This window comes from Diabrotica undecimpunctata, chromosome 2 (genome assembly GCF_040954645.1).
Source record: "Diabrotica undecimpunctata isolate CICGRU chromosome 2, icDiaUnde3, whole genome shotgun sequence".
NCBI lineage: Eukaryota > Metazoa > Arthropoda > Insecta > Coleoptera > Chrysomelidae > Diabrotica > Diabrotica undecimpunctata.
Window position 1 is genome coordinate 24,086,015 of NC_092804.1, and position 25,356 is coordinate 24,111,370.

Here is a 25,356-nt window from a genome sequence, read left to right on the forward strand (position 1 = left end):
TGTCTTGCAATTTTTAGAAGGCTCCAGATTAAAGCAGAAATCTGAATTTGTTTCGAAACTATCTTACTAAAATTATTATATACAAAACATTGCTGAGGCCAGTCCTCAAATATGAGGTAGAAATATGGACTCTAACGAAATAGGATGAAAGATTTAGCAATATTCTAACATAAAATATTTGTAGCTATTGTTATGTTATTATAAGTCTAATTTATTGTTTTTATTTATTATTCAAGGTTCTACACTTATAACACTTAAAAGTTTATTTAAAGTCTTTATTTGTACTAATTTATTTTACACTTAATAATTATATAATTTATCTACATTTATTATAATACGTGCGTTACATTTTAAAACGCGACGCGATGTTCAAAAACTAACTGTTCTCCTTTCAACAAAATTCCTCTTTAAATATAAAATACTGTTATTCAAGAATGCGGCGATCCCCCATCGAAGACCCGAGAAAGTCGCTCATACTGATTTTTATTCGGCCTGCCTGGAAATTTCGAGTCATGGGCGACTCATCATAATTCAGGTGAACAGGTCTTTCAACTGAGCGCCGAAACAACTAGAACAGAAAAGAATTAGTCATAATATATTTACAGTTTTATAGGCCATGATATTTATCGTAACACTATATACAACAACGGGCAGTGGCACAAAAGATGTAACTTCGAATTATACCAACTCTTTAATGAACCAGACGTTATAACGTTCGTTAAAACATAGCGACTCAGATGGGCTGGACACATAATACGAATGCGAGACTAAATGATGCTAAAATGCTAACCACAGGCACACCTGTAGGAAGAAGAAGTAGAGGCTGACTACAAATTAGTGCGGTTAAATGGAGTTGAGACCAGTTATCGTACAGAATGGCGACGAATCTTGGAGCAGGCCAGGATCGACAGAGGATTGTCGAGCCAAAGATGACGATGGTGACATAAAAAATATTCCTTTTTCCTAGAACTTTCTTTAACTTTACTGCATATATAGAAAGAAGATTCTGTAACCATCCCGTAACTATGCAGTATAGGTTAGACTAAGTTATCTTTGACATTAAACAAATCGCCATAGCAACAATGACATATTGATCAAACGAGAGATGTTTAAAACTCTTGAGTTATTTATTTAATTACGATGTCTTCTAAACAAGCAGATATTTATAGAGAGTTGCAATCGTCCATACAGGACGATAAAATGTATTGGTTAAAAAACGATGCCAAATTAAGAGCTGTAGTAACTTCTAAAAGTTACGACGAGTTCAAGTAAGTATATTCCATTATTAAAATCATAAAAACTATAATTTTGTTTAGCTATTATTTATTTACCTCATTTTTCATACTACCTTCGACTACAGTTATATTACTGCCGTAATATATATTGCGATAGTTTATTTATAGATAATGTAGATTAGTTGTAGACTCTGATTATTCAATAAACAATCAATCTATAAAATATAATTAGGTAATTCCCACTTATATTATTACATAATATTATATACTTCTTCAAGTTCCATCTTGTATTGAAGGTTGGAAACCATCATGGCTATGGGACCTTGTTGATCGTCGCTATAAACAATACTGCTAATGTCAGGTCGTGAGTAAAAAAAGTCGATATTTTACCCCTTATTTATTACATTAAAAATATTATAAATTTTTTTATAAACATTTAGAGCTGGAGTAGGTACATACAGGAAATCGGTTTATTTTTTTACCGAGATATTACAAATCTTCCCCAGCTCCACCGTTTTGAAGTTCCGAATTCAATTTCCTTGATTTCCCCCACCACCATGCCTACGTCGTCACTCCGCAGAAACTTAAATATATTTATTAACAAAATCGTGTTAAAAACATTATAAATGTATCTTAATATAGGTCAATGAGTATCGAATGCCGCCGAATAAAGTGACAAAAATTTTTTTCGGCTCCTATTGGTCGTATACATTTTTTTAAAATGCAAGTCTTGAAGACAGAAATCATAATCTGTGAGTTACAAACTGCTACGACGTTTAGGAGGCACTCCAGCTCTAAATGTTTTAAAAAAAAATCGTACATCGTCGACACATTTGTTTCTTACAAGTGTGATCTGTGCACTTATAAGAAACAAAAATAACAGTTGGAGAACTAGAACAGGTCGACATAGAAGGGCAATCTTTCACATGTAAGAAGTGTAAGAAGAAAAGCAAAGCTCCTGTAGTTACTGTTAACATAACGTCCTCTAGGGGAGTTCATACCTGATACATTGATAGTCCATAAAGATCGTTTTTGACTGATACGGCTGTAACAAGAACTATGGCAAGACCAGAAAAAAATAAGAGACAATCTTAAATTATCACCAGATAATTATAGATACAAATTACAGATACAACTTAGAACAGCAACTGACGAAATAATTAAAAATTACAACGAAGTTAACATGGCAATATACAGTGTGGCGCACCGAAAACGAAACATAGGCATTTACTGGCAGATGATTCCTTTTTTGAAAAAACGCTCGGACCCGTCGATTTTGTTTTCGAGGGGGACACAAAATTGGCATAAAATCACTTTAACATTTGCAGCCCCTTAAGCGGGGGTGGCATCATCCCTAAAATCTTAAATGAAAAGGGGGGTCGAATGATCCATTATTTGAAAGGTCTTTCAACTCCCTTTATAATGATGTAAAATTCATGTATTCAATTCAGTAGTTTTGGAGATTTATTGATTTAAAGTTTAAAGTAGACTTTAATAGGTACATCAAATTAGTTTGTACTTCTTTCATAAGAAATTTGAGTAAAAGCATTTTCTTGATAAGTAAATGCTTTTATTTACTACGCCCATGGTTTATTAATAATAAAAATAGCAATTGAAGTGTCCTTTGTGACAAAAAAGTTGTTTCTTGAAGAAAGATAAGTAGAGAATGCCGCGTACTTATTTTAAATAGGAAATAGTACATTAGTTTGCGATTGATTTGACCAATCTTTGTTGTTAAAATATCATTTATTGCTTTATACATAAATTAACCATGGTATATTCCACGGCAGAAAGGGTTGAAATTATTGAAATATTTTTCGGAAATAATCAGTGTGCTAATAGAACAGCACAAATTTTTAATGAGCGACATGAGAACAATAATGTGCACCGAAAATATGTTCTAGAACTTATAGCTAAATTTCGGGAAACTGGATCAGTCGCCAATAAAAAACGTAATATTGAAAATCCTATAAGGAACGAAGCAACAGAAGTGGGGGTTTTAGGGCAAGTTATTGTAGATCCTACATTAAGTACCCGCAAATTGCAAACTTCGTGTGGTGTTAGTCGACGTACTATCCAACGGATTCTAAAGGCCCATAATTTTCATCCGTATAAAATTCACCTTGTACAAGAACTTAATGAAGACGATTTTGATAAGCGATTAGAATTTTGTGAAGTTATGAGTGAACGAATTACAAACGATGAACAATTTTTATTTAACATTTGCTTTTCCGACGAATGTTCCTTTTTTTTAAATGGCGAAGTAAATCGTCATAATTGTCGATATTGGTCGAACTTTAATCCCAGAATTTACCATGAGGTACACACACAGCAGCCACAAAAATTAAATGTTTGGGCTGGCATTTTTGGCGATCATTTGGTTGGTCCTTTTTTCTTACCTGGAAATTTGACTGGTAAAATGTATTTGGAATTACTGCAAAATGCCATAGATCCTGCGCTAACAGATATAATTGAAAATCAGAATGATGGTCGATACGTGGAGAATATGTTGATGTTCCAACAGGATGGTGCCCCACCACATTACGCATTAAGAGTTCGGCATTATTTAGATCAGACCTTTCCAGGTCAATGGATTGGTAGAAGAGGTGCCGTTGAATGGCCCCCAAGATCGCCAGATTTATCACATTTGGATTTCTTTTTGTAAGGTTACTTAAAAAGCAAAATCTATGCTACTCAGCCAACATCCTTAGAAGATTTACGACAAAGAATTGTGAATGAGTGCCATCAAATTACTCCTCAAATATTAAATTGAATTGAATTGAAGTACATGAATTTTACCTCATTGTAAAGGGAGTTGAAAGACCTTTTAAATGATGGATCATTCGACCCCCCTTTCCATTTAAGATTTTAGGGATGGTGCCACCCCCGCTTAGGGGGCTGCAAATGTTAATGTGATTTTATGCCAATTTTGTTTCCCCCTCAATAACAAAATCGGGTCCAAGCGTTTTTTTTTAAAGGAATCATCTGCCAGTAAATGCATCTGTTTCGTTTTCGGTGCGCCACCCTGTATAATGCGCGGCATAAGTTAGGGATATTGCCAATATAATGGTAATGGTACTTCATTGTGCATCAATTATTTTTATGTAAACAATTAAAAATTATTATAGTTTTTAAAAACATGAAAATTTGAGACCTTATAAAGAGAATCAGAGCAAAAAAAACATTCTAAGTATTGACAAAGCACCTGTACAGTCATTTAAAAATGACCTTTGTTTTTTCAAATGGTATAAACAAATATAATTGTTAAAAAACTACTTGGTCGATTGTGCCCATCTTTCGCAAATGTAGTAACTACAAAAAAACTCATATTATGAAATGTATTTTAAATGTTGTTATTGTTTATTTTAATAATTACAAACAATTGAAAAACACGCTTACTTTCCGGATTAATTTGCAATAACTGTTTTGTTTATAAACCACGAGATAATATGGCCTTTCTATTGACTTACCCCAGATATTCCAGAAAAAAATAACGCCCAGTAATTTTTAAATTTTTCAAGTGACTTTTCGGCTTTGTTTCATGGGATAATAAACTATTAACAACTTATAAATTTAATTTAATTTAATTATCTATTTCTCTGAATAAAAAAATCAAAAAATAGTGTTAATTGTTGATGTAAATAAGTGACTTAATTGATTTATACAGTTGTATAATTGTTGTATTGTTATTTATTTAATATTTAGCTATATCCCTAACTTATGTCTCGCAGTTTGTATTGGCCAGACGAGACAACATTCAACCACAAAATGTTAATTTTATATTGGTGATGGACTTTTGAAAAAACTTGGGGTTGTATTAGATATAGAGATGGAGTCATCTAGGTCTACAGTAAAAAGTTTTCTCTAGTGAACGAATTTGGGATGGATACTGTTGATGAAGGAAAATGTAAAGATGGTCGAAGATATGAATGATAAAAAGTTTTTAATGATAAAAGCTCATAAAGGAGTTCGAGACATCGTTCTTGTAACATTCATCAACTTGAAGGAAACTGCTATCATTTTGAGTAAATCTTTGGTAGGACAAAGTGTTCTTGTAGTTTTGATTTGTTCTGTGATACTAGTTGACAACTCTTCGAAGTCAAAGTATCCGAAAAAGTTTATTGATAAAGTCATAATATATACAAAGATCTTGATAATGAACAGACACAAAAATTAAAGGCTATACTGGCAAACTTTCAAAATATTTTTACCACGGATGAAAAGAATAGGGATACATAAGCATAATTAACCATAAAATCAATATCGGAGATACTCAGTCAATTAGACAATAGCTGAGCAGACTTTGATTCGCAAAACGAGACGAAATTGAAGAAATTATTGGAGATATGAGCACACAAGAGATTATCGATTCATCAAATAGTCCGTGGATTACTAGTTACGGAGTCCGGTAAATAAAAAGAATGGTTCCTTGTTATTTTGTATCGATCACCGCCAGCTCAACTCGGTAACAAAAAAGGATAGTACCTTTTGTCCAGAATAGACGATACATTGCATGTTCTCCCAAGGTGTCAGCTGATCGAGTAAAAACTGCCTTCTCGATAGTATTTACCAATTTACAATTATGCCTTTTGGTCTATGTCTCCGGCTAAATTTGAGAGGTTAATGGAGCAGCAGAATATATTGATAATACTGTGATATTTGCAGATACGCTGAAAGGCTTATAATAATTGCTAAATTAAGTTGCAACTAAAAACATTAATTTCAGGTTTATTATAAATATTGGAAAAAGTTTATGGTGATATCAAAAATATACGGGCAGATTGGATGTGAATTGTCAATAGATAGGACAGAATGAATCATACAAATATCTATATTACCAACTCATTGAAAACCGGGATAATATTCAAGAGATTTCTGCAAGGATCACAAAAAGCAACAGCAGAATTTATCACAATTAAACAAGTTTTGTATAGTCTTTAAATTATTTCCTAGCTTAAGGAATCTTCGTCAATGGTTTAGAGTTTAGAGAGTGTCAAGAACACTTAAAAAAAGCAGTAGAATAAATTGAAATTGCATTGAAGATAAATTTCTAAATTACGAGCATTAATTTTGGTAAAATTTATATATTCCAAATTTTAAACTCTAAATGTAAATTTTTTTGTAGAGATTACGTAGCTGCAGCCCATCTATCACCTTTAACAAGAAAGGAAATGACAGAAAAGAAGTCTGTGAGCTGGAATAAATCAATGAGATAGCTTTAAATGTATAAAACAATAAATAACATTTACATAATAAATAGTTTTGAATTTGGTTTTTGATTTTTATTTTCTCTAATCTAGTCTCTATATTTCTGTAACCTGTCTATCTTTCATTTCATTATCTGGAATGACCAATGAAGGTATCTATCTATCTATCTATACAGCCCTTGCTGTTCAATTTTGGACATAGGCCTCCTCTTCCTTCTTCCACGTCTCTCTATTGTAGGCAGTTTGTACCCACTTCGGGCCTGCGTGTTTCTTCAAGTCATCTGACCATCGCATTTGTGGCATTCCTCTTTTTCGTTTGTAACTATATGGTCTTCAGTGTATAATCATCTAATTTCATCTGTCGTCTTTCTGTCTTATGGTATGTCCAGCGAACTTCCACTTAAGTTTTGCTATCTGCGTTAATACATCGGTCACTTTTGTTTTGTTGCGGATCCAAGTATTTCTTTTCTTGTCTGATAGCCTGATGTTCAGCATTTCGTCACCTGAGAATTATGTTGAACCATGTCCCAAAATGTTAAATGCGTAGAATTTGAATTAGAAGGTTTATGTACTTTTCTTTATTTCGTGTAAGGGACTACAATTGTTTACAATGTTTTGTAGGATGTTGTTACGGGTAAATAATAATGTGCTTGTATTTTCCAGGAAAAAAATATGTAATTTGACTTTTGAAAGATGAACATGGTTTAAGATGATTTCCAGTTTTTTTTACAAATTTATCTGCAATCAAAATTATTAAACCATGTCCACATGACTAATACTGATAATACTGATAATACAGACTTTTAACGAATGTACAGTTCATAGAATTGTTTATCCACCTGTGGCATATACTTTAACATTGAGATGATGTCGGCCTTCTTCTTCGCTTCCAGTGATGGCTGTTGGGTGATCTGCTTTACATTAACCATGTATTCAAGAGTATTATTACTGCTTCTATCGGGATGGGTCCGCTGATTTCTAGTAGTTCCATCCACTCTTACTTTGCTCAGATTGCCCGTAAAGGAAGTTTTATAGCTAACATACATACTAGAATCAACTTCAATAAATTTAACTTTTGTGTATGGGATTTTACTGTATCCTAATTTCTTTGCCAGTATCTGAAAATTTAAAAAATCTGTCGGCTTCATTTGCAATACAATAATTTTTTTTGAATGACTTGCAATCTGCACTAGGGTTCTGAACAAAGACACTGGACTGTATAATTCTGAATAGCGCATTTTTCTCTCAAGCAAGCTATGTACAGCATCTACTTCCTGTACATTGCTGTGCCCGGGCTCTGAAAATTTTTGTTGGATCAACTGTATTTGAGGATGTTTCTTGATGAAATGCTGTAATCCAAAAGTCATGATGCTATTCCTATTTTGGGGGATACAGGAATCCGACCAAATTACCAATTTTGTTAACTCAGGGAAATCTGACACAATTTGATCCAAAATTTTTAGAAGACTACTGCAAATGTAATTTCCAGTTCTTCCGGATATCATTTCATGCCATACTCCGCAGTATGTCTTCTTATTCTTTGAACAATATCCCGTTAAGTTGTAAACACTGAATTTACGTTTATAAAAAAAATTTGATACATTTGCTTTTGGTAGTGAATACACATTCTGCAAATCAAATGATATAAACGCAGTGTTTTCTTCTACTGTTTCCCTATCCCGGTTCTTTTCCATTTTGCTTTCTTCTTTTCCTTTCACATGGTTCTGGAATTCTTCACGCCTTTTATCTGTCACATCAGTAGAATTTTTTATTTCTTCGCAGAAATCCCATCTATCTTTTTTAGGTTTAAAGAACGAAATGTTGAAAGATGTATTAAAAACATTTCGATATACATTTATTTTGATCTCAGAATCGGGGTGTTTTTCCTTATAGAGGTCAAACATTTTTTGTAGGGTTAAATCTTGTTCTAAATATTCTTTACTTGTATTTGCTCGGCAGTAATGACTTTCCATTCTCGGAAACGAATTAATATGCTCTTTAATTTTGTTAATTTGATCCCCACTGGTTACTCTTTTCACATGTTTTCCATGTACGTTGCTTTTCGGTGTGCCTGTTATTTGGTACTTATTTTCAAAAAAAATAGAAAATCCGCCGAGAGCTAATATGCAGGGTATTTAAAAAAAAAGTTTTGCAAACTTGTACTCTGTTATTATTTAATTCGAAAAAATATTTCAGAGTATACTTTTTGTAGGCGTCTTTTGACTGTGGCTGTGGAAAAACTCTCGGTCTGCTTCTATTTTTTTCAGTTTTTTGTACAAACTTACTGTAAAAATGTGATTTCTCTTGGTCTTCTAGTTGCCAAAAATGTTTATGTATCTTCTGGTCTTCAATGCTTATTTTAAGTTTACATTTTAAACGACAATCACACTGTCCCTTCACTGATTTCATTTCCACAGGTTCTCCTTTGGTATTAATATAATCCAACCCAGCTTGTCTACGCCTTTTTCTTACATTTTGTTTCCATTCATTAATATCCTTTTTTCGCTTTCGAGAACGCTCTTTATTTATTCTGTTAGGCTCCGCACTATAACAAAAACACACTATTACTTATCGAATGTGTAATAATGTGTGTGACTTGTGCTAACTAAACTCGTTTCCCTCAAAAATACAAAAAACACTTACCTCTGATTGCTTTCGGCATCTGCAGTATCATCCTGTAACACATTATCTGACATCATGTCATCGTCATGAATGTGCTGATCCAAATTAACTAGATCACTTAACTCTTCAAGTAGACTATAAAATAAAGGTTATGTTGTATTTTTAATACTCAATCAACATCATTTCTAAAATCAAACAACACTAACAACTACTATTTAATCATTATACTTACGTCAATTGTGATGGATTCATATATTAAGAACTGTTTTTCACAATTTTTAAAACCTTTAAACACCTTTAAAATGTAGATTAAAACATTCACTAACGAACACGTTCGTTGTTTTGTTTAAATACGTTGGAATCATGCTCGAATGCGATATTCGATTATTATTATTGTGTACCATGTCCTATGACACGTGTTAAAATAGCCCTTTATTATTGGCTGTGGACTTGATACAGAATAATTCTCAAAAGTAGTACACTTTGGGACTTGGTTTAATATAATTGTTCGATTTTGTCAATGAAAGAGCTTTATTGAGTACATCTGAGAGCTGGACGTGGTACATTTTAATACCTAAAGTGTGTTGTGATTAAATCTCACATTTTCAAAAAAGTGGACTTGGTTCAACATAATTCTCAGGTGACGATTTGCCTTTCCATGGCTCTTTGGGCCTTTGCTATTTTTTCCATGTTTTTCTTTGTAAACGTCCAACTTTGAGAACCGTAGGTGAGAACAGGAAGTATACATTGGTTGAAGACTCTTGTTTTTAAATATCGGGGGTATTTTCTATTTTTTAGTATATAGGAAAGTTTTCCGAAGGATACCCAAGCCAACCGTATCCTTCTCCGGTCTGATTTTCTTTATTTAATTTAATTAGTTGTCCCAAATATACATATTCTTTTACTTGTTCTATAGTTGTTTGTGCAATTATAATTATTAATTCTTCTGGTTGGTTGGTCATAATTTTCGTTTTATTATAATTCATTTGTAGACCTATTTTTGTTGATTCGCTATGTAATTCGTCCATCATATTTTGCAATTCTTCCCTTTTATCTGTTATTAATACAATGTCGTCTGCATATCTTAAGTGATTCAAGTATTGGCCATTTATGTTAATACCCCGTTTTTTCCATTGTAATTTCCTCATAACGTCTTCCAAAGCTTGATTGAATAGTTTGGGTGATATAGTGTCACCCTGTCTGACTCCTAGCCGTATCTTAATGGGCTCCGTTTGTTCAACTATTTTGATGGATGTTGTTGCTGGATCATATATTGGAAATTAAGTCCGTATATCTATAGGCTATTCTCCCATTTTGTAAAGACTTCTTTACTGCCCAATGTTCCACCTTATCGAATGCTTTTTCAAAGTCTACAAATGCCATATACATTGGGATTTGATATTCGTTGGCCTTTTCAATTAATATTTTTATCGTAAGCAGATGGTCGCTTGTACTGAATCCTTTTCTAAAACCGGCTTGCTCTCTTGACTGGTAATTATCTTAGTTGTTAATTTGTTTGTTAGTAGTTTAGTTAACAGTTTGTACATTACATTCAGTAGCGTTATGGGTCTATAGTTTTTCAGATTTTTTCTATCACCTTTCTTAAACAATAATAGTGTTATTGCCTCGTTCCATGTGGTGGGTATTTGTTTTGTGTTCAATATTTTATTCATTAGTACATAAACAACTTCCACTGTAGTTTTCCCCCCATTTTTTAGCATTTCCACAGTTATTCCATCTTTCCCAGGAGATTTGTTATTCTTTATTTCTTTGAGTGTTTCATTTTTACTGATTTCTGGTTGTAGGTCAGAGTTAACGTTCTTTATTTTCAGTTGTAACTGATTACGCATTTCTTGGGTTCTTTTTTGTTCTGTTTTATAGAGATTTGTATAATATTCGTGCGTTATCTGTAAAATTTCTTTTATATTGTTGGTCTCCACTCCTTCTTTGTTCTTTATGCTATTAATTTTTATGTTTCCCAGGTTCTGCTTTAAGCACTTCATGTTTCTATTTTTTTCAATTGTTTTCTATATCTTTTCTTCCTGTACTCTCCGTTTACACTCCTTGATATTTTTTTATATAGTTTTGTTTATTTCTTTGTATTCCATTTTATTTCTGTCCCCTTGTTCTAGTAATGTTCTTTTGTGTTCATAAGAATCTTTGTTTCCTGGGATATGAAACTTTCTTCTTTTGTTGTTGTCTGTGCTATTTCTTTACCCACTTTCATTAGAGTTTCAGTAAATATCATGTTTATTTTATCGATATGTTTGTGTTCTATATCTTCCTTGGTCGGCAATATTTCCTTTATTCTCTCTTCGTACGTCTATTTTTCTTGTTTTAGTTTTTCCATGTCTAATTTCTGATTATTTTCCATTTTCTTGTCTCAAATCTACTATCAATGATCAGCTTGGCTTGGACTAGTCTATGGTCGCTACCAGTTGACAAGCGATTTAGGGCTGTTACGTCTTTAACCATGGATTTTTGCGTTGAAAGAATATAATCAATTTCGTTTTTAGTTTCACCATTGGAACTAATCCATGTCCACTTTCTTTGGGGTTTTTTCTTAAAGAATGTATTCATTGCATATGGTTGCTTCTCCTCCAAGTAATTTATCAATGTGTGCCCTCTATTATTTCTTTTGCCGTATCCGTGGTGTCCTACTTTGTCTTCTTCTTTATATAGTTGTTCTCCTATTTTGGCTGAAGGTATCAGTAGATCTAATTTTGGATTCAACTTTGATGAAAGTAACTATTGACCAAAGAAGTGTTTAAGAATGTTCTTTACCATGAGGCCAAAGAACAAAGGTGTCATCAACGTACCTTAACATCAAGTGGGTTTGAGATTTGATGAGGACAGGGCTGTTGTTTCGAAATGTTCCATGTCGATATCACCTATTAGGGAGAGAGGGGGGATCTCATTGTGGCACCTTTGATTTGAAAATAGAAATGATTTTGGAATGAAAAGTATGTATTAGACAATATTATCTAGACATACAGTATTTTATAAGAGATAATGCGTCTAGGGGGATTTGATGTTTAGGGTCCAAGATGGAAATGGTTTCATCAAGAGGAATGATGGTGAATAGATACAATGTCAAAACTAGCTAGTATATCTGAGGGTGAAATAGAAATGTTTTTCAGAAGATTAATTAAATGGAAAGAATTTTTGGAAAGGACAAGGCGTTTTTGGCTAATGGTTGTAAGGAAAAGGTGAGATGTTCAGGCCGTATATTCTTGAAATTCGGGAAGATTTTTCTCTGAGTATAAGAAATTTTTTGACGTCAGGAGATAGAGTAGACTTATTTATGATGGATTTGGTCTTTTCTAGATAGGTGGTGGGATCGGTTGGGACGCGTTTGTATTCTGTGGGGAATTGAGAAGTTCTAACATTTTGTCGAAATAAAAGAGTTGAGAATGATGGTGTAATTACCTTTGTCGGCTGGAAGGATGACAATGTCAGGGTTGTTATAAAGTTCTTTGAGGGCATGTCTTTCTGAAAGACTGATATTTGACGGTGGGGTTTGGAAATACGGAAAATTCTGGCGGCATCTTGTCTGGTAACTTCGGATTGGTCACAAATTCCCAATGAAGACTATGGTGTCTACGAGATAGCTTGTTCCAGTTACCCACGTACATACATAGGACAAACAAACCGACAAATCCACAACCGTATTTACGAACATTCTATATCTGTAAAACATTCCGATAGAACTTCAGATCTAACTCTACATCATATTCAGACAGGTCACAAAATATATTTCGAAAAAGCAAAAACTCAGTGCCGTTTGACGGTTCTTGTATTTCTACAGAACAAGATACTGGTACGTCACGAGTGAGGGGAGTAAGCAGATTGAGTGAAACTCAAACGGAACCATATCTCTCTTGATAATGTCTCCAAAATGGGTGCGGAAACATAGAGTTTTAAATTCTCAACGCGGTTCTTCCATAGAACTTAGTAATTTACGGCCTTTCTTATAATAATATCTCTTGTCGGCTCGTTGGTTCAACGGGCTGACAGACTCACTTCGATGTGAGTTGTTTATTAGGTTCATTGTCTAAACTACACGCTTGCCAGAAATGCTTCAAACCAATATACATATAAAATCCAAAATGAATCTGCGGCTTTGAATTGGAATTCGCGACTGAATCAGGTCGGTCGATAGATAGTAGTACAGTGAGCTTGGTGACGCTCATTCATTGATCCTTCCCGGAAGGCATTAGATGGTAGAATACAAATACAAATAATCAATCAGTACTAAATCTCTGTTCACAATAAAACCATTAATAAAAAACATGTATAATAAAAACTATTTATTTTGACATCAAATAAAACTTTTCTTTACATTTTAGACTTAAATTAAAAACCCAAACCGCTTAACATAAAATTTAAATTGAAAAACAAATAGCTATGTTAATTATTACAAAAGCAATAAAAAATATAACAACTTTTAAACACTCACTGAATATGATCTTTAAAAAAGTGAAAATTCAAAGTCTTTGACTGGAATGATGCATAAGTCACTACTTGATGAAGATTAAACATAATTTAGCTGTATTCATCGATATACATTTAAAAACATGGTAAAATATTCGATATAAGTGGTCGAAGTACTGGAAAAGATGTACCAAGTACAGATCTTGTGTCAGTTCTATTTTAGAATTATAAATCCATTTTTTATGTAATTGATCTGAATTTTTAGTTAATACAAGACAAATTTTGAAATCCGAATTGAAATGTTCTTTTATATTGTTTTTATTTAGAGGACTCTTCAATCCCGAACTATTTTTATTTCCTTAAGAGGTAAATCTATAAAAACCCATGCAAAATTCCACATCTAATTATTACATAATAAAATCAATTGCACATTTTATAAAAACTTAAAAAACTTTTTCTGCCTTCGAGACATATTTTATAAAATCAATTATTTTTGGAAAATGTTCAATGAAATCAAAAATATATGGGAATACAGAACACACTGATTGACAAACACTGGCTACCATTATAAAAATCATTCAAGAAATATGGATCTAGTTAGGCATTTTATCTGGAGAAGTTTCCTTTGTGGTGAAGGATTTAGATTATTTCAATCCTCTTTCAAGTTTGCCACGCAATCTTAGTAGCATCTCTTGCAGAGATATAGTTGCAAAAACTTTTTAAAATAAAAGTTTCAATGGTTGATAATCTGTAATAAAATTTGACAGTTTATAAATTTTTCAAAATGCAGTACATTATATCCTAGCACGTACCCTTTTAGATTGCCAGTAATGATACCTGGAACCTGCAGTTTCATTAAAATAGCAAGATATGAGCGAAAGAAAAACAAGTGGAAATTTTGTTGAAGAAACAAAATCTCTATCCACCTTTTCTTGAGGTCTTAAAAACTCAAGGCAAGGAGGAGGTACGGAAAATGAGAAGATCTTCCCAATGTAAAGTCAAATAAAATAATAAAGTGGCCGAGAAGAAATAATAGGGTTATAAAAGAACTACTATCAGTATTATCACTGAGGATTTCTCTAAGAAGTACCAAGGTTAGAGTTTAGATCATATAATTTTTCATAAAACATAAAAAACAGACTCTTTATTTTCAGCCAATACCATATTTAAAAAATAAACCTATATTCGGTGTTAAATGCATTGAAATTGGTGTATCTGAATACCTGAATCAAATGGATACTAACAGAATGGTCTGCCTTAACTACAGATTTTAATCCAATTGAACATTTTTATGGTAATTTCAAACTCTGATAATGTCGTTTATTGAAGAAAACTCAACGAATTAATAGTTACAAAGGGTAGCATTTTAAAAACTTTTATCTAAGTTGCCCTTTTTTTTATCAGTGTGTCTAATGAAATCTTAATTAATCATTTTAAGTACCTCAAGTTTTAAAATTTTACCAAAACTTATACAGTTTCCTCTAGTTACAGCAAGTAAGTTGTTACAGCATTCATTGTATATTACTGCTTACTCAGGAACGAAAATATCTTATGCAAAAAAACAAGTTCCATTAAAAAATATATGTTTAAACAAAAATCTGGTGAAAAGTGAAAAACTTTTTCACTTTTAAAGTGAAAAACAAAAATTTCGCTCAGAGTCAGCAATGGTATAAAATATCACACATTGTTAGGTCAATGGTCAAATACTTCTTTGAAGCAGCCACGATGTCTCGCCAATATTTAAACTCGAGGTCCAAAATCTCAATTTTGACTAATAAGGCTTAATTTGGAGTGTCAAATGTGCTGAATATTGAAAGACTCAATCATAAGAATATTAAGAATAAAAAATGCATTTTAAAGTACTCAAGTACTAAAGTTTCATAACGACATTTCATTTTAAAAAATAATTTAAGAATTCATTTTTTTTTAAACTTGATAATATAGACATTTAACAAGTGAAATAGATTATATCTTATCGAATTTACATACTAAATTAACAACAATAGACATAATTTGTGAGTTAGTCTATATTATTTGTCAAAAAAAGACTGAAAGTATATAAAGACAAAGAAAACATCAGTAACTACGTATTACGTAAACAAAAAATATATTTTTAAATATATTACGCATCTACTTTTTCTTCGTAAATATAAACTCCTTATGACTGACTATATGTACATAAAAATAATAATTATAAAATATTGAAGTACGTGTAAAATTTTCAACAAACTATGACTTAACTTATCGTTAAGTACATTAATTAAAACAAATATTAATAGACTATGTCGTTATGAAAATCTTGGATCTTACATAAGTTCTTTTAGAAATCATTTGGCAAATATATAATCTATTTCCTGGGTTGTTGGATGTGAGCCAATGGCTTGGCGGGATGGTTTACTGGGGGCTTTTCTTTGTGAAAACTTTGCACTGCTTCCGCAGGAAAATCGGCGTGTCCCTTGACGACCGCACCAGAAACGGTAGTCGTTTTCGGTGGACTGCCAGAGACTGTGATACCGGTGACATCTTCAGCTATGCCTCCGGAATCTTTTCTTGTTTTGTGTTGAGTTATCCTCATACCGCCAGCTTTAACTAAAATAAAAAATAATTTATACTTTATTTATTATAAACATATTTATTTTATTTACAGGTACAATTCTACTACATTGCATTACTAAAATGTAGTTCCATTACAATGAAAAAAGAAAACTATATTAAATATCGACACGATTAATAGTTAAAATAATGAAAATCTAAATAACATTTCTTCTTCTAAATTTGCTGATAAAGCCTGGTTTCACATAAGTAATTTATGCAACTTTGGAATTAATCTGGCCAGCTGATATGCTGTAGATTTGAACTCAGAAATTCATTTTTTTTTGTTACTGAAATAAGGGAAGTATACAAGTATATTATGTTAGCACAGTCTGCACATGAAGGGGAATCTTGAGGAGAATACTTTGAAGAAAACCTAAATGCAGACAATGGAAATTATCAAAACGAGGCAATATATTCTAAAGCGGAGCAGCACATTGAAAATCTGAGTTATGAAGAAGTAGTTCAAATAATAAAGAAACTAATAAACAGTACAGCGCCAGGAACGGACGGAGTTTTGGCAGAATTGTTGAAATATGGAGGACCCGAACTCTGGGGAAGAATCCATTACCTGATAAAGTTAGTATAGCCCAAGGAGCAAATGCCGGAAGAATTACAGACCAATTACATTGCTGAATGTAATATACAAAATCCTTTGTGGCGTTATCTACACTAGATTGTCATAATACCCCGAAAATATAATTGATGATTATCAAAATGGATTCAGACCAAATAGAGCCACTACAGACAACATATTTATACTTAGAACAATACAAGAGAAAGCTTATGAATACGACACATATAATATTATTATGTATATAGACTTTAAACAAGCTTTTGATAGTGTGAATAGAGACAAAATGCTGGAAGACCTCCGAAATCTAGGTATACCAAAAATATATATCAGCCTCATAAAAATGATGTTGCAAGGTTCACAAGCCGCAGTAAGAGTAGATGAAGAACTGTCTCCCCTGTTTGACATCAACATGGGGGTGAAACACTTTCAACCATGCTGTTCAACCTAGTTCTTGAAGCAGTCATCAGAAAAACTAATGTAACCAGCCATATAAACACCAAAACAGTACAAATTACTGCATATGCAGACGATGTCGCCATTATTAGTAGAAGCAAGATACGATTAATGGAAACGTTCAAGGAAATTGATCCTGAAGAAAAAGGGAGCATAAAGTATATGAAACAAAAACTAAGTACATGACCCTCAAAAGAACACCTGAGAATGAAAATAATATAGCAATAGACAACTATACTATTGAATGTGTGGATGTCTTCACATATCCGGGCACAGAAATCAATCAGAAGAATTCCATTAAGTAGCGAAATTAATGCACGTATTTCCAGTGAAAATCGTACATACTATGCTAATAAAAGATTGATGACATCGAAATTATTAGGCAAAAGAACCAAAATGGCTATCTACAGAACTTTGATTAGACCCGTAATAATCTATGGTTGTGAAACCTGGGTAATGACGAAAAAAGAGGAAGCCCAACTCAGGACATTCGAAAGAAAGATACTCAGAAAAGTATATGGCCCGGAGCGGGAAGACGGCACGTGGAGAATCAGGAGAAACGACGAGGTTAATGAACTGAATGAAGGGTACGACATTGTAAGATTTGTGCAAAGTCAAAGACTGTCATGGCGACAAGAAGACACGAAAACGACAAAGATGTTACAGTGGAAGCCGGTAGGAAGGCAGAAAAAAAGGAAGGCCCAGAACGAGATGGTTGGATGACGTGGAAGACGACCTAAAAACCATGAATATAAGACAATGGAGGAGAAGGGCCAAAGAGAGATCTAAATGGAAGGACATAGCCAGACAGGCAAAGACCCATCCAAGGTTATGAGGCCAAAAGAAGAAAAAGATCTGGCCAAGACTACGACCAAGATATTATTTTTCACAAATGACTGTATCTATATAATTGCACGTTTTTAGTCTTAATATTAGAAGAAGCAAATTGTTTTGTAGAAAGGTCAGCCACTTTTGTAACATCCAAATGGTGGGACGACCAGGGGGGTTAAGCAACATCATATTGTTGGGTGAACGAGGGGAGGACTTATATGAATATCTCTACGGATATTCAAAAGAAACGCCCATTGTTCTACCCATCAGCATCATGTTCTGCCCAACTGTTCAGAACTGGGTTCATTCCCTGCTTATTTTCCTCTCATGTCCATTTCAGAAATGTGCAGGAAATAAAAATGCATTCATAGTTAATTACAACATTGCAGTGAACATAACTACAGCTGACGGTAGATTTAGATTACAAGGTGCCATTGGCTCTGTTCTTGTCCCTGCTACTTTACAGAACATCATTACTAACATTTTTAGTTGTTTTATATAAAATTGCATAAAATTATCCTGGGTATGGACTTTATTCATCTTTTTGATTTATCTTTGCCAGGAATTTCCATTTGAGATAGAATCCAGATCATGGTAATGGACACTTCCAGTGAAATTAAAGTATGGAAAGAGTTTTGGATAACTTGAATTAAAGGATATGCAATATGCTTGCTTTTAAGAGCAATGGATAGATACTAAAAAGTCATTTAACAATTGGGAATAATTTACCATATTACCATTTGGGAATAAATATTACCATAATTAGGTAAACACCTTTGCTATGATCACAAAAGAGATGTAAGTTATATTGTTTGCCTACTAGTCCTAAATGATTAGTATTACAGATATGTATATTTATACACACTGTATACACACTTTACTTTTCATTGTTTCCCTCAGCTTTTTATAGCATTCTGTACAATTTCGCCTTTTTTAAAACCTGATGCTTTGAGTTTGGTCAGTACATGTTTTCTCTTAGAACTTATTAGAAAGTTGTAATTGCTCTCCCTCTGAATAGCTCAAAGTATTATAACAAAGCTGTGGCTAAGATACAATTCGACAATATCAGACATTTACTTTAGCAAATTCTGTACCTTTTTACCCCAATATTGAAATACCGTGTCTTAAAAGGAAATATATACAGTTTCACAGAGAAAGTCCATACTTTCTCCCTATCCGGAGTTATCTGTAACTTCGATAACCCCAAATTCAATAGATTTCTTCCTTGGACTAAGAGAAAACTATGTACCAAGTTTCAAGACTGTCAGACTTTTCCTTCAAGAATTATCACATAGATATATACATGTAAACAAATCACAAAAATATGGCAGAGAATAATACAAAAAGTTTATATGAGATGTAACACAAAACTTTAGATATCAACCTTCAAATACACATGCTAAGATAAGTAAGACTAATAATTATGCATTTAATATCATTATATAAGATATAAAAGCAGTCACTCTTCACTATAACGATGATGAGAAAGGTAGAAAGAGGTTTTCAAGCTACAGCTTTACAGATAAATATTGAAAATATCTTAAGTAGTGAGAATTACAAATGAAAAAGTTTAAATCAGACTTTCAAAACAAATAAAAATGAATGATGAACTAAATGGGAAAACTACAATACCTTAGGTCATATAATGAGAGACAAAATACCAGTTTCTACAAGTTATTATGCAGGGAAACACCCTAGGAAAACTAAGCATTGGACAAAGATAAATATAATTGCTCTGTAATCTCAGAGTTTAACTTCTTATCAAACAACAGTAAAAGTAATAGAAATAATCATAATGATCAACAATCATTGAAAGAAGACAAGAGAATAACTTCTACAAAAAGGCAGGTAATTGAATAGTATTTACTCTTTTGTTGTGATCCCTCCAAAAATATGTTTCTATAAGATGATACCACGAATTGGTAAGTGACATGAAAATTCAAGGTCATGATACACTCTGACAATCACCTCACATTTGGATTTTTTTTAGAATTACCTCGATGTTTTTGCCATTATAACTTCTATATTTTGAACAATTCATTTTTTCTTTTATTAATAATTTAGAAAATTATACTTAAAGAATGGTATCTTTCAGAATACATGTTTTGGTACCATAAGATAACTATATCCTCTTCAATTCAAATTTGCTTCACTAGCAATATCCACATTTGATAACAATTATAACAAGATCAGCTTGTGACCTATAAATTTCTTGGTCTTGACATCGCTTTGCTAATTATCAATCAAGTTCAATGATACAACAAATTAATCTCGCTTAATAACATGCAGTATTTAAAATAATCTTTACTGATAACAGTTAGCAATGAACTATAAATAATGGAAAAACTTTTAATATTCTCACGAATCCAATAATATTTGTGATAAATAGTAATTTATAGGATATTTTATGTCAGTTTTATGATTTTTTTTTTGTTTCTTAATAATAGAAATTTATTCCGTGAACAATTTCAAATATTTGCAGTAAAAATTTTATTATTAAACGCCCAAGTAGAAAAAATTTCAAATAATGAAATAAACAATAATAATTATTATGGAATAATTTTATAAAGAAAATCTGATTCTTTGAGAATTTTTAATTGTGCTCACAGTTGGAATGTCTAATATAAACTGCAAGGCATAAGTTAGGGATATAGCTAAATATTAAATAAACAATAATACAACAATCATACAACTGTATAAATCAATTAAGTCACTTATCTACATCGACAATTCACTATTTTTTTTGATTTTTTTTATTCAGAGAAATAAATAATTAAATTAAATTTATAAGTTGTTTATAGTTTATTACTCCATGAACCAAAGCCGAAAAATCACTTGAAAATTTACTGGGCGCTATTTTTTATCTTTAATATCTAGGGGAAGTCAATAGAAAGGCTGTATTATCTCGTGATTATCAAAACTTTTACTGCGTCATGACATTTAAACAAAAAAAAGGGACTTTTTTCATTTATTTCAATATTGTGACAAAACTATGCATTCTAGATAAAAACATTTAACAGTTCTTGAAAATACTTTCTCTTTAAAATGAGATTTTCTAAATTAAAAAATGTTTATAAACAAAAAAGTTATTGCAAATTAAACCCGAAAGTAAGCATGTTTTTCAATTGTTTATAATTATTAAAATAAACAATAAAAACATTTAAAGCATATTTCATAATGTGAGTTTTTATGTAGTTACTACATTTGCAAAAGATGGGTACTATCAGTCAAGTAGTTTTTTAACAATTATATAGTACACTCCCTCTATAACGAACACGGTTATTACGAGGTTTCGCTTATAACGAGATACATTAGATGTCCCGTGAAATTTCTATTGAACTATAACCCTCTATAGCGAGGCAAATTTGGTTATAACGAAAGAAAATAAGATCCAAAAACGTGTTTTTTTTTACGTTTTGGCCCGGTCGTGGCTATAAATAAATACCTTTTTAAACGGCCCCTCAATAAACGTAACTGCCGCCCGCAATAAACTTCTTTACAATGAATAAATACAACTGTTTCACATCTTTAGAAAATATGATAGAATGAAACTGGACCATTTAAAGCAGTTAAAAATGACAGAGTTCTTAAAATTGCAGAAGCAATAGTTTATGATATCCTTGAAAGTACGCTTTATACATTATGTAGTTGGAAAAAAATGTAAGTACAGATTTTTTGTTTTAACATATATCATTGACAATAAAAGTAAACAACTCTTTTTTTGTTTTAATGTATTTCATTGACAATAAAAGTAAATAACTTTTTTTCAAAAACGCCATTCAAACAATATTTATTAGCATCTTATATTGCTCTGAATGGCTTAACTACAGGAAGTTAATGGTTTAGAAAACTACATATTCATATGTATGCACAGTAATATTGTTGTCTGATATAACGAGATCGGTTTATAACGAGGTAATTAGTCTGCCATTTCAGTTCTCGTTATAGAGAGAGTCTACTGTATTTGTTTATCCTGTTTGAGAGAACAAAGGTAATTTTCAAATGGTTGTACAGGTGCTTTGTCAATACTTATAATGTTTTTTTTTAGTCTGATTATCTTTGTAAGGTCTCAAGTTTCCATGTTTTCTAAAAACTATAATAATTTTTAATTGTTTACTTACAAATAATTGATGCAGAATGAAGTACCATTACCATTATATTGACAATATCCCTAACTTATGCTGCACAGTATATATTGGTGCATGGAAAGACTCCACCTGATTGCCTCATAGGAAGAAATTTATGTACCAGTTGTGGTTACTAGTTACTTAGCTATTAAACAGATTTTTGAGAATAGGATACAATAAGAAGTTACTGTTTCTTTTTAACAACAGAATGTTAGATTCTTAGAGAAATAGATGAGGAAATGCCCAAGCAGGGAATAAGGCATAGGAGAAAACATGTACCCAAGTCCTTTTTAGATTTCGGAAAAGAAAATATATAAAAAGGGCTAAATGTTGTGAATCTGGTGGATGGTTTATTAATTCATATACAACTTGGTGTAATAGTACATGAGCAACAACAGCTATCTTGTGAGCAAATTCATTATTTTAAAGGGATTTTTTGCAAGACAATGCAGGACATTTTTGCAAGTTAAGCTGCATAGTTTTCAATATACCTACCCTTTTTCATGTAATAATTTGAATAATATGTTCCACATAAGAAAAAAAAATAACAGTTTTTTATCATTTTTCAGGCTTTCTTTGGTGGGCTTCATATTTATACAGTCACATGTCAGTAAAAAAATCCTTCGGATTGTGTTTTATAGTAATTGCCAAATATGGTTCATTGACTCTATATAATATGCAATCACCTATTTTACTTATACTTATAGTGTAGTGTCTGTTGTGTATGTGGTTATGAAGTGTAGCAGCTGTGAACCTAGGAAAACCACACCACACCAGACAATACACACACAATCAATTTTATTCAGTGGATCCCAAAAACAAAATAATGTAACAAGTTAATGCTTAAATGAAACAAAATGTGATTAAAAATTAAAAATAAAATCTTTGAAGTTTTGGAAACCAGTCTTGAATATTGATAATAGTAATAAATGGGTATAAAATAATAAAAATTCCAACTGCAGAAATTCAAAACTGTTCAACAGCGGCAAGTTCAAATTTTAAGAAAATAACAAATCTATGTAAAATATAATTTAAATAATTTCGATTATAATACATCTTGAAAGAATATTATATAATAAGTATAATATATTCTAAAATCAAATCATGTACTTTTTTTAAGAATTGCAACATGCTAATAGTTTGTCAATTCCTATTTTTACGTTAATAATCTTTCCTAGCAACAAAAGTTTAGAAACAATCTGATAAAAAACTGCCTTTATTAAAAATGTTGCCAAAATTAGATACAATTTAAATAAACAGTAACATATTTTACCTGCAGGAGGGTGACCTGCTTTTAGGGCAGATTCTTGCTTTGGACTCGACATATTTTTTGTTAAAATCACACGAAAGTGTACCAGATGGTTAAACTTATACCGCTCTCACGTTGAACAAGTAATAAATTATTTAAATATTTGTTGAATTGGCCACTTTTAATACAAACAATAACACGTACGCAGTTTTACATAACCTTTAAAATGAAATTATATCCGTGCCGTGCTTGTGGTAAATTTCACAAACTTCTTAGTTCGTGTTGGTTCGTGTGTTTCAGGAAATGTATACAGTCCAACAAGTCGTGTACAAAAGATAAATTAATACATGAAACAAAAATGTTTCTCACATTTAGTATTTTTTTCTTTTACGTTTATAAATTGGAAAAACTTGTTCTGAAGCTATTTTCTTGTGTCATATTAACGCAATTTACTATTTTTATTGGGATTAAGCCACAATTTTACTTAAGAATTTTACAATTTTACTTTTAAATTGTGGCTTTATCTCAATAAAAATAGTAGTTTAGAAAACTTGTTTAAAAAATTAAAAACTACCATTTTTACATGGCTCTGAAGATCTTTTCTTTTGGAGTATTTTACGGTAGCTACTATATATTATATTTTTTCAGAAAATAAAGCACAATCATTTTAATTAAAATTACAAATAAACTAATCAATAAATACAAGATAAATCCGCCTATATGACTTGCCTTGTCTGATTAAAGGTCTTAAAAAGAACGTCTAATCAATATATGCGTTATTAGTATAATATATAGTAAATATATAGGTATATAACATCGAGTTAGAATCTATCGAGAAGCTATGAGCATATTAACGTGTGTAACGGCGTCAGTAGGTGTGGCTAACGATCATACCAATATGGCGGTATATGACGGCTTGAGTATTCTCAAGAATAGCACGATCCCTTACTTATAAGATTTTTTATGAATATTATTAATTTATTTTCTGAAGTACGGGCCATTACTTTGTTTACATATTTGTATACTAACCTGTGGAACGTTATTATACGTTGAGAACAAGAAACCATTATTATGCACTATCACAATATAATATTACAGTTTTTATAAAAGTATTATAAAACTAAAAATATTCGAAAAACGAGGCCGTTTTTAGTCACGTGATGCCCTCTCCATAGATTCTAACTCGATGGTATATAATTACAATTACCTACCCAGGAGATCAGACAACCAATTCAAAATCAATTAAAGTTTGTTCTCAAGCAAGAATCTCTGCTGTGGTCGAGAGTCGTTTACAATCTTTTACCAAACCTCTAAAGAAGGGTTTCGTGCTCTGAGCTAAATAGACGATATAGTTAAAGTGGTTAGACGTAAGCATGACAACTATTTCTTATTCGAACGAAGAACTTTCAGAAAATCTTAATCAAAAGTTACTTGTTTCATTAACTATTGCAAACAGTTCCTTAAGCAATTGGTGAAGCACAACAACGTAATTTTGTTATAGGTGTTAGGGCACAAATCTACTGCTAATAAGTAAATTATGATAGTCTTACTAAATAATGAGTTCTTCTTGGATATAAGACCTTGGTACCATAAATAATGAGTTAGTATCTACTCCTTTTATCGGACCAGAACCATTCGGCACTATACCAAAAAGCTCTATAGTGAAACTGTGTCAAGAACTTTAGTGCATCCTACTGAGAATATTTTCCAAGCGAAAGGCGAGAAAAAAGGTTAGTATAATATTTTGCTCGCAACGCAAAAATACTTTTAGGGTACGCTCATAACAGAGACCATCGCATCGTATCCTCGCCTAGAGCATAGCAGTGACAGTGAACGCTTGCATTTAAAATAATGCATTTATTTTACCTGGCGATCGATAATATGGTACGATCCTATGATCGGAGCGGGGGTCGGTGCCTCCTTGTGGATCGTACCTTAGAGATTCCGCTAATTGAACTCAGAGTAATCACAGGTAGCCTCACTGGACACTCCTCATTTAGATATCAGCTCTCTAAAATAGGCAAAGTAT

The 25,356-nt window shown here is 32.0% G+C and overlaps 1 protein-coding gene and 1 long non-coding RNA gene across 2 annotated transcripts; one reads left to right on the top strand and one right to left on the bottom strand.

Annotated features, from left to right (window-relative positions):
- The first annotated feature begins 564 nt into the window (after positions 1-564).
- On the top strand, positions 565-6,507 carry LOC140433245 (uncharacterized). Its single transcript, XR_011949894.1, has 2 exons — positions 565-1,268; positions 6,361-6,507. It is a non-coding gene; the product is annotated as an uncharacterized lncRNA (long non-coding RNA).
- Positions 6,508-14,625: 8,118 nt separating this feature from the next.
- On the bottom strand, positions 14,626-23,568 carry LOC140434352 (death-associated protein 1). Its single transcript, XM_072522529.1, has 2 exons — positions 23,352-23,568; positions 14,626-16,087 (listed from the first exon to the last, which is right to left on the bottom strand). The coding sequence occupies exons 1-2, from the start codon at positions 23,401-23,403 to the stop codon at positions 15,846-15,848; spliced, it is 294 nt and encodes a 97-aa protein (XP_072378630.1). The 5' UTR covers positions 23,404-23,568; the 3' UTR covers positions 14,626-15,845.
- Positions 23,569-25,356: the final 1,788 nt, after the last annotated feature.

Excerpts from the sequence above, each read along its gene's own strand:
- LOC140434352 (XM_072522529.1), bottom strand. The coding sequence starts at position 23,403 with ATGTCGAGTCCAAAGCAAGAATCTGCCCTAAAAGCAGGTCACCCTCCT. Across the intron at positions 16,088-23,351 it reads AGCAGGTCACCCTCCTGCAG|TTAAAGCTGGCGGTATGAGG; the intron begins GTAAAATATGTT and ends TTTTTATTTTAG.